Source organism: Crassostrea angulata, chromosome 9 (assembly GCF_025612915.1).
Source record: "Crassostrea angulata isolate pt1a10 chromosome 9, ASM2561291v2, whole genome shotgun sequence".
NCBI classification, from domain to species: Eukaryota; Metazoa; Mollusca; class Bivalvia; order Ostreida; family Ostreidae; genus Magallana; species Magallana angulata.
In genome coordinates this window covers 7,330,231-7,347,306 of record NC_069119.1, presented here as the reverse complement: position 1 = coordinate 7,347,306, position 17,076 = coordinate 7,330,231, and the positions used below count along the sequence as shown (strand labels likewise).

General features: G+C 34.6%; 2 protein-coding genes across 2 annotated transcripts; one reads left to right on the top strand and one right to left on the bottom strand.

Annotated features, from left to right (window-relative positions):
- Positions 1 to 99: 99 nt before the first annotated feature.
- Positions 100 to 5,357, bottom strand: LOC128164067 (octopamine receptor beta-2R-like). Its single transcript, XM_052827792.1, has 5 exons — positions 4,910 to 5,357; positions 3,180 to 3,401; positions 2,688 to 2,827; positions 1,329 to 1,537; positions 100 to 1,024 (listed from the first exon to the last, which is right to left on the bottom strand). Exons 1-5 carry the CDS (start codon positions 5,175 to 5,177, stop codon positions 772 to 774), a joined length of 1,092 nt encoding a protein of 363 aa, XP_052683752.1. The 5' UTR covers positions 5,178 to 5,357; the 3' UTR covers positions 100 to 771.
- A 1,525-nt stretch (positions 5,358 to 6,882) lies between these two features.
- Positions 6,883 to 16,595, top strand: LOC128163416 (polypeptide N-acetylgalactosaminyltransferase 5-like). Its single transcript, XM_052827024.1, has 11 exons — positions 6,883 to 7,270; positions 7,523 to 7,676; positions 10,845 to 11,011; positions 11,195 to 11,359; positions 11,883 to 12,099; positions 12,271 to 12,388; positions 12,888 to 13,073; positions 13,212 to 13,340; positions 13,668 to 13,772; positions 14,908 to 15,036; positions 15,573 to 16,595. Exons 1-11 carry the CDS (start codon positions 6,949 to 6,951, stop codon positions 15,726 to 15,728), a joined length of 1,848 nt encoding a protein of 615 aa, XP_052682984.1. The 5' UTR covers positions 6,883 to 6,948; the 3' UTR covers positions 15,729 to 16,595.
- The last annotated feature ends 481 nt before the right edge of the window (positions 16,596 to 17,076 follow it).

Genomic DNA, 17,076 nt, shown 5'->3' with positions numbered 1-17,076 from the left:
GAAGTATATTATAGCATTGAATCATGATTTTTTGAAGTATACACTCTTATAACTGCAGCGGTGTGTGCATACAAATTGAGTAACGCGCGTTAGCGCGTTATGAAAATTTGTATGCACACACCGCTGCAGTTATGAGAGTGTATACTTCAAAAAATCATGATTTAATGCTTATATTTACATTTTTTTACTTCTTGCCTTGTCTGCAAATGTGATTCATACCTTAAAATTCCTATCTTATCCTAAGGGTAAGTTAATATTAATGGAAGAGCCACAGTAACAGCCACAAGCGTGAACTTTGATTTTCGCTTGTGACGTTACAGTTTACAGCATTCAACGTTTGTGACGTCATAATAAAACTTGTCAATTTGACCTTTGACTACTTGTTGCATTTAGAGGCATTTGAAGATCACAGAATTTAATGGAAAAACACAGTAGCATGTAAATATTAATAAATAACTATATTTAAATTTATGTAAGTTCATTGAATTTAAGCATATTTCCTCACATTCACGGGCGACAACTCAGTATAACACATTAAACAAGCCGAGTTTAATGACTTCCATAGATTTAAGTCTAATTTAGATCAGATAGTACTTACTAGGCAGGATTTTTTAAGCTTTAATATATATTTCATACAAATGATAGATAAACAATAGATGTAACTTTGTTAAAAGCAACAAAGAATGATGATATCATATACTATCAAAATCTCAAATCTCTCTCTCTCTCTCTCTCTCTCTCTCTCTCTCTCTCTCTCTCTCTCTCTCTCTCTCATTGTATGTTGATTATACTTATGTCCGCTCGACCAGATAGTTTCGAGGAACTTCTATCAGTACTTATGTCCCCTCTGTCTAAGCGATTAATCCGATAGCTTCTTCTTTTCTTTTCGGGTAAATAGTCGCAGAATTTTTGGCAGCACAGACGTATATCTTTCATCAGATACTTCCGGAAATTTTGAAGCCGCAATGAATACACGAAAACGTTCACACAGGAATTGGTGAACACAAAAATCCGACAGGTGGCGCTACAAATAAAACAATAATGATACATGTTAAGCATTGCGCTTCAAATTTTGATATTGTAGAAATAAGATTATTGTCTAAACGGTGTAATTTTAATGATTTCTCCTATGCAATTATAAACAATATATTTTATCATGATTAATGACAACATAAATTAGCACAAAATTTGCGAGAGGAGAAAACAAAATTTTCTGGTAGGATAGCTAGCTTAAGACACAGTTACAATTGTTATTTTATAGCGACGATAATGGCCGGAAATAAGTCCATGTAATAATTTTTTTTCAAAAAAGGTTGGTTTACACTCACCCAAAGTAAGGGCTGGGTTTAGTCTTTGTCAGCATAACGTATAGAAAGTATATAAGAACTGGACACCAGGCACAGAAATAAAACAACAGCAGGAGACTGATCAGCGCTGTGGACTTGTTTTCTTTGATTTTCTTCGGTACTTTTCGGGAATTAGCGTTGTCATTGGAAGTAGCTTCCACGGCAATTAGCTGTACTGCAATACTTCTAGACTTAAAAATTATAAAATGTACTTATGATATGTTTTGATCAGTTGATGTGATAAAAGATATTAATATCTATTAGGTTAATATAGTATACACCGAATGCAAAGAGGTGCAAATCATATAACAATAATTTAGAAATTGAGTCTGTTAACATTTACACTGTAATTAGGTGTTATAGTAGAGCAATGGAATCATAAGTATATCTAATTTAAGCCCTCTGTATTGAATGGCGTTGGTCTTTCTAGCATTATAAACATTGTCTGAACTCTTCCTTTGTTTGTTGAGATATCTTTGATAATGCATTGGGGTACGTTACTTTTCTTATCCATAGTCACTGACTAAACTAACTGGTCATTAAGAAGGCTCGATAGTCGTGACTATATTTTAAGACCGTACTGATCTCCTTTTGACGAAGAGCTTAATTTAAAAGTATGTAAAATACCCAACTTTAAAAGTAAATTACATATTCATACTTTTTTTACTGACCATCAAGCCACCTTAACCGGTACATGCATATGTCGTTAAATAAAATGCAAAATAATGCTTTGAATGATTTACGGTTAAAACCTGTGCGGTTTGAACTTTTGATATCGAATCTTTTCTCAACAATAAAACAAATCATATTTTCTTTGATAATCTTAAAAATCCGAAATATGACCATGTGTGCTGAAAGGTTAATTCTGAATTTATTTAATTTTTCACACAATAACTTTCGAAAATGTTTTTATCTTGTAAGGCCTTACCACTAACAACCCATTGTGGGCTTTTGGGTTAGTTACATGTACACTATCACATACAACAAGTATAGAATGAAAAATGCTTATTCTTCAGATAATGTTTATAATTACATATACATTTGTTCTTACGGAGAAGTAATTGCCAATAAGGAGGTTGAATGGTCAACAAATAGCCATCGTTTTATCTTAGATTTTAAGAAATGATTTGTTTTCCTATTATTTCAGTAAAGAAAAAATCCATATATTTGTCCTTTTAATGTTTTAATATATAGCTCTTCTTCTTACGGAGATTAATACAGTCAAAAAATGGCCACAATCATCGAGCCCTCTTAAGCGTAGCCGAATCCATACCATATTGACAGCCCGTATACAGAGAAAAGCCATCACATTAATGCGCATTAGGTCACCTGATAATTTACCTGTGTCCGGACTACCTTTACGATTCGAATATAGAGAAATATCATCACCCCCAGGGGAGTCAGTCCCGTCGCTATATTCATTAGCAGAGTCTGGAGAACGTTGAACATATCCTCGTATCGACAAATCTTGAAGTCGGATCCTAAAAACAATGAACTCGTGCAATATACTGTGTATTTTTGTTCCTGGGTATTAATATCCATCCCAGTTTTTGTGAGGACATTAATTGTCATTTCTATTCGTTGACAATTTTAATTTAAATCACAATGTGCATGTCGATAAGCCGTTTAAAAGGAATTATATTCAAATGATACAAAAACCACATTGTTACATGTATTATAAAGTGTTTGATGGAAATAAATAAAATCATATTAATTTTCAATAGCAATTGTTGGTTCGTGCGAAATAGACTACCATTGTATCTTAACGTTAACTTTTTTATTTCGTTTCATTGACGATAAAATTGCAAATTTCATTTTTTTTTCATTTCTTACTTGGTGGATAGATCACGTGAACACTAATGGAGTACAATTCGCTGAAAATCCAAACCGAGGCTATGGCGATAAGTGTAGATTTCGCGGTCACACGCTGCTCGTAACGAAATGGATACACAATGGCGATGAAGCGATCCAGTGTGACCACCATCAAGTTGATGGGCGAGCAGAAGACAACCGTCAGGACTTGAGATATAAAAAACGTGCACACCGTGTAGTCAGCTAAAAAAGAGAGGAAAGACGTGCACACCGTGTAGTCAGCTACAAAAAAGTGTAAAAGATCTGCATATCGTGTAGTCAGCTACAAAAAAGTGGGAAAGACGTGCATATCGTGTAGTCAGCTACAAAAAAATGGAAAAGACGTGCATATCGTGTAGTCAGTTACAATAAAGAGGGGGAACTACCTATTTAGGAAACGGCATTTAAATTAATATTACTGGTTAATATATTTTGATTAAAATATCATATGCGGAATTCAGCCTAATGTTCATTGGTTGATTGCAATGGTGGAATATAATTAGAAATTTTGAGCTGAAATGTTTGAATTTAAAATATATATTTCGATAAAAAACATTGTTTCCGAACAAATTTCTGTGACATGCAATTACACTATTTCTATATGCACTTCAAAAGAATAATAGCCACAATTTTAAAGGACTCGTATATTTAAATAAAAAACAAGCAAGATAAAAAAAAATCATATTTACAATTCAAAAGATGCTGCACTTAATGAATATTTGGGAGAGGGAGCATTATTTCAGTAAATTTTCGTGTAGCCCGTAAAAACACGACGTTAAACAAAGCGATCTGTTTTCCTCACGTCGTCAGGATTGATAGCATATTAATACATATAATGTGATTTGTAGTTTTATTACATACATACACATCTTTTACTCATTTCTTTAAGTTTGAATATTTGACAAAGTCCGTTTAAATCAATTTTTGGTAGGAGAGATAGTGATGTGGTACATACAGGAAAATCTACAGAAACAAGTAACGTCACTGAGGCGTTGAAGCTTATGGCTTTATCAAAAATGGTTCTGACCGGAAGTATTTGATAAACCTTCACCCGTACAATAAAGCAAAGGGTTATCACACGGATACCCGGTAGTATACACCAAAAATATGAGATAAAAGATGCAGAATTTTTAGACTAGAGGTGACATAAAATAATTACCCAAAGACAAAGGAAGAACCTCTTTAAATGCAAAAAACTATTTCAAAGAAAGTAAGACTCGTTAAAGTTATATATAACATAAATACAAATTCCATAGCAGTATCTTATTTAATTTTTTCACAGGCACAATGTGATGATAGAAGTTTGACCTGACATGATTGAAAAAAAAATATCAAGGTGGTATGGGACATCTCCATATTGTGATGTACTATTTAACGAAATAAAAAATAAAATCAAGTGTAATTTAAAAATATTTTCTTTCCCAAAATTGTCAGCTAACAGAGTACTGCAATAGAGCAGTGGATTAGAAGGTTCAATACTGATCTGCAAGTCATGAGTTCGAATCCCGCTGGAAATTTTAAAATATTTACCTTTCCGAAAAATTTTAAAACGTATTTTTGTGGTAAGTTTAAAATTCTAAACCGGTGAAAGTATTTTGATTATAATTTATTCTTTAATCCACATTAATTTCGACAGATATCCTTTACAAGCTTAGTTTTTTTTTTAACTTCCCCTGTGTATTCAAGATTATTTAGATGTTAAAACCACAAACCAAAGGCTTCTACAACTGAAGGGACTATGGTCATCTGTGCGAAGTTATAGACGGGATAAAGGACTCCATATAAAAGGTCGGCGGCCGCCTGATTCACCAATAGGTAGTTACTGTTGATATGTAAATCCCGATGACGTAATATTGTCGTCATCACAAGGATATTTCCCGGAATATTCACACAGGTTAGAAGTCCCATTATTCCAAAATAGTAAATGTAAAATCCTACATCCTCTACTTCATATCCAAGACTTGTGGCGTTTGAAGTCATTTTATCTCCTCCCGAGGACACACTGCAAAAACTGGATAATTCTAACGTTTGTTTAATATTCCTCAAGATCTGTTTTGCCAAATGAAAAAAATATTATGTGTAAATAATGGATTCTACCACAGAAGTCGTCAAATATAGTGCTTAGTAAGCAAATGGACCCTCAATCGGCAGTTTAGTTAAATCGCATTCTCGTTGTCCAGAGATTTGACATTGTCTGTAGGTAATAGGTTAAGTGAATGGATGTATTAACGTCATCATATAATAATGATCCAATACCATTACCTAGATTACGATATCTTAAAGTTGATGTTGCTAGAACAATTCCAATTATTGATTTGTTAATTCAATATCCTTAGAGGCAATGGACTCTTCATTGACGGGGAATGATTTTGAAATTAAGTGGATATTAAAGCGAACTTGACTATATTAAGGAGATAGGGTGGTCAACATATTACCCATCAGATCTTCCAAAACTTTCAAGATCTGGATTGTTAAGCCATAAATTATAATTTAGAAAAGAAACATCCCATATATTTTACCTTTGAAATTGGGTAGTTCCCTATATTTTTTATACAGAGCTAAGGCACGGATCTAGAGCGGGTCAAGGGGACCCAAACCCCCTCCCCTGCAAAATTCAATTTTTTTTTAAATTATACAATTACCAAAAATATGCCTCACTCCACCCCGGCAAACTTAATTAACCGGAAAAATTTTCTGGATCCGCTCATGGAAGTCTTCTTTTAATGGAGATCAATACAGACTAAAAATGGCCTTGACCATTGAGCCCCCTTAAAAATCACAAATAGATGTTTTCATCAATACGTTTTCTGATTTTACCGTAACCAATACTTTCCTTTTCTTCTTTCTACGAACCGCAAAATCCAAAAAAAAAAACATAACAAAAGCAAAATTACATGTAAATAATGATACATGGATTGTGGATATTGGGTGTCTTAAGCTTAAAGGCATGTTCAATATAAAATTATCCTTGTGGGTGCTTCTTCTGTTGTTGATTGAAACATCTGTCTCAATTTTTAATTGATACAATTATAATTATTAAGCCATTTATTTGTCATGGGTTTCTTTGCTAAGTGTCATTAAGAGAATTTTTTTTACAAAATTATCGCTGCGTAAATATACGAGTGTTGTTAACCATACGCATGACGACTTATAACCTCTAATAATGGCTGCTTATGCCATTGGTGATTTATCCCACAAACTTAACACTATACCTAACCGTGATGAATTTGAAACAGCAATATAATTGATATGGACAAAAACCTTGCCTCGGTCAATATTACTTTTCACCGGTTAATAAAAAATATATGTATAGTAGTATGATTGATAACACAGATTGCTATTTTATTGAATTATGTACATGTATGGGCAGCTGTCTATCTCAGCTAAGGGTGACGCTTTACGCTGAACCAATCGATCTCATTATCATTTATTGTACGCAAGATGTTGAGCACCCTAGGTACACGAGACCTTTCAATGAAATAAAAACAATGTTCTATGCTAAAATTTGTCTAACGTTTCTCAATGAAAATTAGATAATTTTTTTTGCTGAAGAAACATAGCTTCATATTAAAGCAAAAAAAAAAGATAATCAATGAATTTGCTTATAACTAGTTTGCATTGACAGTAAGATGCAAACAGATACTGCTTATGTGTCATCTGGTATAGATTTTTTTTTCACGGAACATACTTTCCACGTGGGTCTCATGCAAAACTGGAAAATTGTATATATGGCTAAGTAACTAATTGTAAAATGGCGATTCGATTTTTAAAAAGGTACGTAAAAAAGGGAATCATAATCGTAACTTTAACATTATTAATCACCAAATATGTTTCGTATTTGTCGCCAAATCAAACATCCACGGAAAAAACGGACGCTAAAAGTGACAACATGGCGAATGGTAAAGCTGCAGTGATTGACTCTGTCCGTAGTTATTGGCGGGAAAAGAAACGTGTCATGAGAACAAGTGACCTCGATGCTAGCAATATAGAGGCATTAGGTTCAGCATTGTCAGAATTTGATGAAGACGATTGGAAGCCAAAAACAAGAGCAAAGACGGATTTAAAAGCGCCAGGTACATGCGTTATATGTAAACTGAACTTTTTCTAATCTCTGTGCTGGAAATTCCTAATTTTTATATGAATTGGGCCTAATCAAATTAGTGTTCAAATCTTTCCTCAATATATCATAGTGCAATATACAATGACCCTGTAGTCGAATAAATAAACATTCAATTGATATTTAGAAAAAGAAAGCCCTGTATTTCTTTTAGTCATGTCTATGTAACTATTTAATTTTTCTCGTTTTCTAATATTGAAATCTGAAGGAGAACTTGGAAGCCCTTACATTTTTAACAAGAGTCAGTTAACTTCAAAAGAAAAATCGGAATATGAAACTGGCTGGAAAAAGAACCATTTCAATGAGTTTGCCAGTAACAGAATTTCTCTACAACGAAGTCTCAAGGATCCGAGGGACAAAGAGTAAGTTTTAGGCTACTTTCTTTTCTATTGCCACAAAACCCACACTGAGTCCCTTGTCGGTGGGCGGGGCTGGAGGTTATCGTAATTGTAAGACATGTATTGTTATAGGTAAGAAATTTACGTGTCCAATGGATGTTAAACAAGTATATTTACATGTACTTGCCATTTATTTTCACAAAATTGAGTTAAAACCAAGCATAAGGAAGACAGATGTTGGAATGTTAAGAGTCGCCGACAGCGTTTTCATTATGTACATAATTATTCATTAACGATTGCAAAAAATCATGTTATTTTTCGTTACTATATCTTATATCGGCATTTTACTGTTTCAGATTTTTTTGTCATTTTATTTCCACTGATGACTTTCAAAAGTTTATAAGACGCAATGTTTACTTCAGTTAGAAGACGACATTTTAAGTTTCTAAATTTTTCAATGAATTTAGATCGTTATTTTGAATGAAACGGTGCGATCGAATTTGAATGGTAATATTTAGACTATTATAACTTTTCAGAAAGAATCCGTTCAATATATTATTGATATTTTAAACGTTGGAATCTTGTAGATTTTAAGGGGGGGGGGGTTTCCTGGTTACAAGATATCAGATTAATTTGACCATACGTAATTGTTTGCTATTTCTTCAAAGTTTTGAATGCATGCTGTGCTAATTGTTGATACATGCATTGTTGGAGGGGGGATTGGGTTGGAGTAGGGGTTCGTATAACAAGAGGTCCATGGGCCACATCGCTCACCTGAGGAACAATGGGTATGATAAAATCAGCTTAATGAAGTCATAATACAAACAATCTGGACAATGTACAATAATACATGTTGATCCTGTAAAAATAAAATCCATTTTTCCCCCTGGATATTCTTATGTTTATAATCATTAGTCCCTTTTCTAACAGGATGATTTTAAAGTCATATCACATGTTGAGTATTGCAGTCCTCAAAAAGATCCTTTACAATTGTTTATATATGGGATATTAAGCTACATCAAACTCTGAACCTTCTTGTGAGGCCAAAGAATTGTCCTGGAGCCAAAGTCTTAACAATTATAAATAATCATCTGGCTGATTAGTTTCTGAGAAGAAGATTTTAAAAGATTTACTCTATATATTCCTTTGTAAAACTTTAACCCCCCCCCCCTCAATGTGGCCTCACCCTACCCCCAGGGATCATGATTTTCACAACTTTGAATCTACACTGCCTGAGGATACTTCCACACAAGTTTCAGCTTTCCTGGCTGATTAGTTTCTGAGAAGAAGATTTTCAAAAATTTACTCTGTATATTCCTATGTAAAACTTCGACCCCCCCCCCCCCATTGTGGCCCCATCCTACCCCTGGGGGTCATGATTTTCACAACTTTGAATCTACACTACCTGAGGATGCTTCCACACAAGTCTCAGCTTTCCTGGCTGATTAGTTTCTGAGAAGAAGATTTTTAAAGATTTACTCTATATATTTCTATGTAAAACTTCAACACCCCCCCCCCCCAATGTGGCCTCACCCTACCCCCAGGGATCATGATTTTCACAACTTTGAATCTACACTGCCTGAGGATGCTTCCACACAAGTTTCAGCTTTCCTGGCTGATTAGTTTCTGAGAAGAAGAATTTTAAAGATTTACTCTATATATTTCTATGTAAATCTTCAACACCCCCCCCCCAATGTGGCCTCACCTTACCCCCAGGGATCATGATTTTCACAACTTTGAATCTACACTGCCTGAGGATGCTTCCACACAAGTTCCAGCTTTCCTGGCTGATTAGTTTCTGAGAAGAAGATTTTTAAATATTTACTCTATATATTCCTATGTAAAACATCGACCCCCATTGTGGCCCCACCCTACTCCACCTGAGAATACTTCCACACAAGTCTCAGCTTTCCTGGCTGATAAGTTTCTGAGAAAAAGATTTTCAAAGATTTACTCTATATATTCCTATGTAAAACATCGACCCCCATTGTGGCCCCACCCTACTCCTGGGGGTCATGATTTTCACAACTTTGAATCTACACTACCTGAGAATGCTTCCAAACAAGTCTCAGCTTTCCTGGCTGATTAGTTTCTGAGAAGAAGATTTTTAAAGATTTACTCTATATATTCCTATGTAAACTTCGGCCCCCCATTGTGGCCCCACCCTACATCCAGGGGTCATGATTTTCACAACTTTGAATCTACACTACCTGAGGATACTTCCACACAAGTTTCAGCTTTCCTGGCTGATAAGTTTCTGAGAAGAAGATTTTTAAAGATTTACTCTATATATTCCTTTGTAAAACTTTGACCCCCCCCCCCCCCCATTGTGTCCCACTCTACCCCTGGGGGTCATGATTTTCACAACTTTGAATCTACACTACCTGAGGATGCTTCCATACAAGTTTCAGCTTTCCTGGCTGATTAGTTTCTGAGAAGAAGATTTTTAAATATTTACTCTATATATTCCTATGTAAAACTTCGACCACCCCATTGTGGCCCCACCCTACCCCCAGGGATCATGATTTTCACAACTTTGAATCTACACTACCTGAGGATGCTTCCACACAAGTTTCAGCTTTCCTGGCTGATTAGTTTCTGAGAAGAAGATTTTTAAAGATTTACTCTATATATTCCTATGTAAAACTTTGACCCCCCATTGTGGCCCCACCCTACCCCCGGGGGTCATGAATTTCACAACTTTGAATCTACACTACCTGAGGATGCTTCCACACAAGTTTCAGCTTTCCTGTCTTTCTGGTTCTTGAGAAGAAGATTTTTGAAAATTTCTCGAAATGTTCATTAATTTCTAATTATCTCCCCTTGAAAACAAGCGTGGCCCTTAATTTTCACAACTTTGAATCCCCTTTGCCTAAGGATGATTTGTGCCAAGTTTGGTTGAAATTGGCCCAGTAGTTCTTGAGAAGATGTTGAAAATGTGAAAAGTTTACGGACAGACGGACGGACGGACAGACGGACGGACAGACGGACGGACAGACGGACAGACGGACGACAGACAAAATGTGATCAGAATAGCTCACTTGAGCTTTCAGCTCAGGTGAGCTAAAAACGATGCAAATTTCACATTCCGTAGATATCTGTGTATTTTGTTCATTAAGATGATCTTTTGCAAATTAGGTGTTTAATGTGTATGATTTCTTCGTTAATATTTATTATTAATTATGCATGCAGGTGTCACAACCTGACCTACAGCGAGAACCTGCCAGAGGTCAGCATCATTGTCACATTCCATAACGAGGCTTGGAGCGTTCTGATAAGGAGTGTATACAGTATACTCAACCGAACACCCGACTCTCTGCTCAAAGAAGTCATTCTTGTTGACGACTTTTCGTCCTTGGGTATGTGTTACTAAGCGTCAGCCAAGTATTTAATAACTTTGTAATGTCAAAATTGGTAAGCACTAATTATATAGTGTGTGAACTTCGATGTAGATCTTCTTTTCCTTGTGTTAAGATAAAAACATAACATTATTTTGTTTCATCATTTTAACAAAACATATAAATGTTTGTTTCTTTATTTAGAGCATCTCAAAGAACCTCTTGATCAATTTATGGAACAATTCCAAAAGGTGAAAATAGTTCGAGCCACAGAGCGTCAGGGATTAATCCGCGCTCGTCTTCGTGGATACAGGGAGGCGGTCGGCGATGTCCTCGTTTTTCTAGACTCTCACATAGAGTGTGCTGAAGGTATTATCATCATATACATAAATTACATGGGTTCGAGGGTTACATTATCAGAATGTTTGCCCGGAGGTGCCAGAAAAGCCCTGGCGTGTTATGTCGCCCGATGCCGAAGGCGGAGGGCTTCATAACATTCCAGATCTTTCCTGTCATTAAGTGACAAATATTCTGGTATTGTCGCCCGAGTAGACATGTAATATATATTATATAACGTTCTTAAAAAATCAAAATCAGTTAAAAAACATTTACCTCTTTGATAAGTGCATTTTATTACATGCAGTTGTAAAACATCTTCAAATCTTACAAGTAAGATTTTATGTTGAATGTCCACCTGTCCTTTCAATAAAAATGTTAACTTTTCAAATTAAACAATTTAAAAACAAAATACAGTGAAACCTGACTATATTTTATAACAACATAACAGTTACTTTTATACACCAAATTAAAAAAAATCCCCAAAAAGTCTAAAGTAGCATGAATGTAAAGATCACCTCCTCTAAGAGAGTTTAACGCATTTTCACCATTGAAGGTTGGTTAGAGCCCCTAATAGACCCTATAGCAAGAAACTGGAGCACCGTCATGACCCCTGTCATTGACGTCATAGATAAGGAGACATTTCAGTACGGGTTTCAAGCAGCCTCCGCGACTAATGTCGGTGGATTTGATTGGTCCTTGATGTTCACGTGGCATTTCGTCCCTGAAACAGAGCAAAAGCGACGCCAGTACAAGCATTACCTACCCGTAAGGTAAACCACTTCCGCCTCTTCACCCATAAAATACGAAAACTAAATAACGGTTTATAGCTTTTAAAAATCATACATCTATAATCAGTCGAAAGACCTGATGAATAATTAGTTAGACAGTCCTATTTAAAGTTAAGGGGTAAGTTGTTTCACGTGAATGTCTGTGTCCTGCAGGTCGCCGACAATGGCCGGAGGATTGTTCGCCATCAGCAGGAAATATTTTGAGCACATTGGCACCTACGATGAAGGAATGGACATTTGGGGCGGGGAAAACTTGGAGTTATCATTCAGGGTAATGTATTTCAAACATTAAACTAATACGGTCGAAATATATAAGAATACCTTTATACATGTCCAGCAAAAAACACTGTGTTTTTATTAATCTCAAAGTAAGGGTTTTTTGGCGTTTAGTCTTTGAAAAATTGTGATTAATATTAAGTTTGGTAAATCGTTTCATTAATGAAACGAAAACACACGTTTTTGTTAATTTAAACACCCAAAAAAATATTTCATAGGAGTCGAGAAACTGGCTAAAACTTAAATTATTCAGTATTCATTTTATTGCTTCATTGGTAACTTCTTGTTATTCGCAGGATTTCATTTGTATCATAATATTTGAACAACAGCTAGATGAGTAATATTTTTTTCATAAATAAAACCAGTTGACTTGATTTGAATAAAAAAAAAATTTTTTAAATGCCAGAGAACATAGCCTTGGCTAACAGTATTTTCTGTTTCTGTTCAAGGCCAGGACTATTCCCGGATGAGTTGTCATTCAAATTAATTTTCAGATATGGATGTGTGGTGGAACATTACTAACTGCTCCCTGCTCGCATGTTGGCCATGTTTTTCGACACACACCACCTTATTCCTTTGGCCCAAAGAAAAACGTCGTGAAAAACAACCTCGTGCGCATGGCGGAAGTGTGGCTAGACGATTTCAAATATTATTACTATCAACATATCAACTACACTCTAGTAAGTGTTCATGGTCAGTGTGATTATGTTTATCTTTAGGCGGTTTATTAGAAGAGGTCCTTATGTATTTATGTATTAAGTATAATAACTGGAAACGCGATTAATACAATTTACCTATTATTTTCTTTTTTTGTTCAGGGAAATTATGGAGACGTTTCCGCGCGGAAGGCTCTCCGAGCCAACCTTCAGTGTCACAGTTTTGATTGGTATCTTGTTAATGTTTATCCGGAACTATTAATTCCGGCCGAAGCTCTTTACTCAGGGGAGGTAATTTTGTCTATTATACCATACTCTTGAATAAAATAAGATTTGTGCAGAATCTTACCTTTTGCCAACCTGCCTCTTTATTAACTTGAGTAGTTTTGGCCTTGTTCGCTTACAAATGTATAAAACATCACCGAGGCCCTTAAATTGCGCTTGTTTAATGTATATTATTTTTATAGGCCTACATGTCTCCTTAGGTCAGTCTCAAACACATGCTTGCAAACTGAATCCTAAACCTCCCCTCCCCAAGACATCAACATTCTTCGTCTTTCTTAAAATACAAATATTAAATATTCGCTATATATTTTTATTTGACAACTTTTCGTGCAGATTCGAAGCAAGGCAGAACCTTTGTGTTTGGAGAGCCCCTATAGGTTTGGAGAAATCAACAAACCATTAACTGTGTTTCACTGCCATGGGCAGAAAGGAAATCAAGTATGTATGGAATTTGACTTTGATACATTATTTTATCTTTTAGCAATTTTTGTTAATTGTTATAAATATGTATGTATACAACAATCTCTCTCTCTCTCTCTCTCTCTCTCTCTCTCTCTCTCTCTCTCTCTCTCTCTCTCTCTCTCTCTCTCAAAGACAAACAATGCAATCAGTTCTACAGAGCATTTCTTTTCCTAAGTTATATAACATAATTACATGCAATTTAGTCGTGGTTTCTTCGTGTCCTGTCAAAGTACTTCATTCTACAGAATTGGCTGTACAATAGGCGATTGTTTCTAGATATCATTTTAATGTACTTTATCGTACAGTATTTATTTATTTAATTACGTGTACATGGAAAGATAGTTTCTTGATAACATTTCAACGTCATCTATTCCACATTTATTTTTGGGCTGTTTACTTATAATCAGTCCCAAGATATTTATGCTGCACATTTGGACGATTTTTAATAGAAATACACATACATGTGAATGAAGTGCAATTGAAATCGATGGAAGGGAAAATTTCCAAGATAACTTCATTCACACATTATCATTTTTCCCTCGTGAAAATTCATAGGAACGAAAACAGATTTCCTACGGATATTTATAATTGGGAATATTGACATCGTTTCTCCATTAAGAAGTCACTCGGAATACCTCGCACAATTTTTCAACGTTATCATCCGGGCTTTTTTAATGGCTGTTGCAATGCAAAATTCTCGTAGACTTTCTATTTTTATCCGTGTATTGAAACCTGACAAGCTAGAGGGGGCGTTTCAAAAGGGAAACCTTGGGATTTTTTCATACTATCAAATGAACATCGTCTGAATCAAGAGGTATTTATAAATATCGAATAATTTAAGAAAATATGCGGCTAAAATGTCTTGGGAGAGACTACAGTCCCAGTTTTTGCAGTTGTCGATAAATACGGGATGATAGTTTCTTAATAACATTTCAACGTACTTTATTCCACACATTTAATTATTGGCTGCATACCAGTTTTACCAGTACATGTACATGAGTGTAAACCGGTAGATTGTTTCCTGATGTTATTGTCTTTTATTTTATAGTATTAACTTTACACGTGTAGATATGTAGATATTTTCCTGATGTTACTGTCTTTTAATTTATAGTATTGGCTGTACACCCAGAAAGGTGAGATCCGCCATGATCTGTACGGCTGTATGGATGACGCAGGGTCAACTGTCTACGTCAACAGCTGTCATGGACTGGGCGGGAACCAAAAATGGACCTACAGAGAGGTGGGAATGTTTAAACGTGCATTCTCCCATTTTACAAATTGATTAATTGTCGCAAAACCGAGACAATTTTCTATCTAAAACAAAGTATTTCTAATTTATGAATCCCGAATCCAAAGAAAGGTCCGACGACATTTTCTGAATTAAAAGTATAATTTTTGTCAATGAGGCAATTGGAACAATTGAAACATTGTAATCTATAACAGTTTACACGCACTTCAATTAAACTCATATCTAAAAAACTGAAATAACATTATTTGAAAGATACAGAAGTAAACAACAATAGCTAAATTTTGTGCGGATACATTGTGTTTGGTTTTTTTAACATAGTTAGAAATTGATAGCCATATAAACAAAACAAATGAGAGAGAGAGAGAGAGAGAGAGATGTTTAAAAACAAATCCAGAAGGCACTACACATGACCTATATATCATTAAAAACATTTTCATGAAGACGTGACATTTCTTTTCCGATTTCAGTTAATGAATTGCTATTTTTGTTACTAAGTTATGATAATCTTTGCATACACTGTTTTCTAGGATAACACGATACAACATGAGGGCACGGACCGTTGTCTGGAGCTGTCAGCCGACGGTAAGACAGTGTCAGTGAAGAAGTGTATGGGGATAGATAGACAGTTGTGGGTCTGGAACAGGAAACCCCCAAAAGGACCAGTGCGTAGCACCTTCCATTGAATACCCATATACTCATTTATGTGAAATTCGAATAACTGCAAAGTATTAGGAATTTCACAGTCGTGAATGTCCATACAATTGTGGAGTAAAAATCTATATCAATGCTACGAAAAAACTCGGATAATTATATACTTAAAAACTGTTAAAGTGATGTCATCATATGTTTACAATTTCTCACATGTCCATTTCATTATAACACAAACTGGTGAAGAACAACTGTATTACTTATTGTTTTATTACTTGTGCACCAGAACTACAGGAACCCCAGAAAGGACAAGTACTTAGAACATTTAATTTAACACTTATAATAACATGTAATTGGATAATCGTTTTATACTTTGTAAATGTTTAATTTAGTTTTAACTGCACTTAATTGGTAAAAAATACGATTGTATTAATTTCACTATGATTGCGAGTTATCAATTTTCCGCGAAATTAAACTCATCTTAATTGTTTTGTTATTGTAAATTGTATTAATCAATGAATAGCATAGTACATGTAGGTCAGTGGTTAAAGTATCGGGCTTTCGAACTGCAGAAATCAAGTTCGAATCTGTCTTGTGCTTTTAATCATATTTACTGAAGTTTTTGAAATCACAGTATTTTTTCCGAAAATGCTTAATTTTTTCTTATGCGTCAATCTTTCACAGTAAAGTAATTTCTTGCTGATTTGAGAAACTGTTTTAAGGTGTAGTGAAGATATTAAGTTTCACCTGTAATTCATGTCATAACAAATTAAAGTGATATTTATTCACTGCAACTTAATTTCTTATCTTAAGTTCTGCTTTTTGAAAGGAAAATGCTACATATTTTACATATGTTGATGTACTTAATCAATATGAACATTCACATGTTATGAAATATTGAATAATAAATATTCCATTTATGTCTATTGAAATGATTTATCTTTTGAATCCATACTCTATTAATGTACCAAATAAACGATTTATCAATCATGCCAAGAAAACAAAGCCGCTGTTGGAAAATTAAAACAATTTGACAGATACACTGCTAAAAAATATATGAACTAAATATGTTCTCCTAATATCATTGAACGAACAAGAATATCTTTATAGGCCCTACAAGATTAAAATATCAAATAGATAGATCACACGCACAATCTTTGATGTCGTTCTTGATAATGTTTCATGTTGAACAAGGATAGAAACCATGATAACCATATTTTGTGTTGGAAAAGCGGTTAAAGGTTAGTCATAAGAGAAAATTATACAATTTTGAAGAGAAAATCATATTTTATAGTATAATCCTTTGCACAATAATATTTTCTCTCGATTTCTTTCGAAGAATTGTTCGAATCTTATTTGTCAATTTTAAGAAATATACATGTA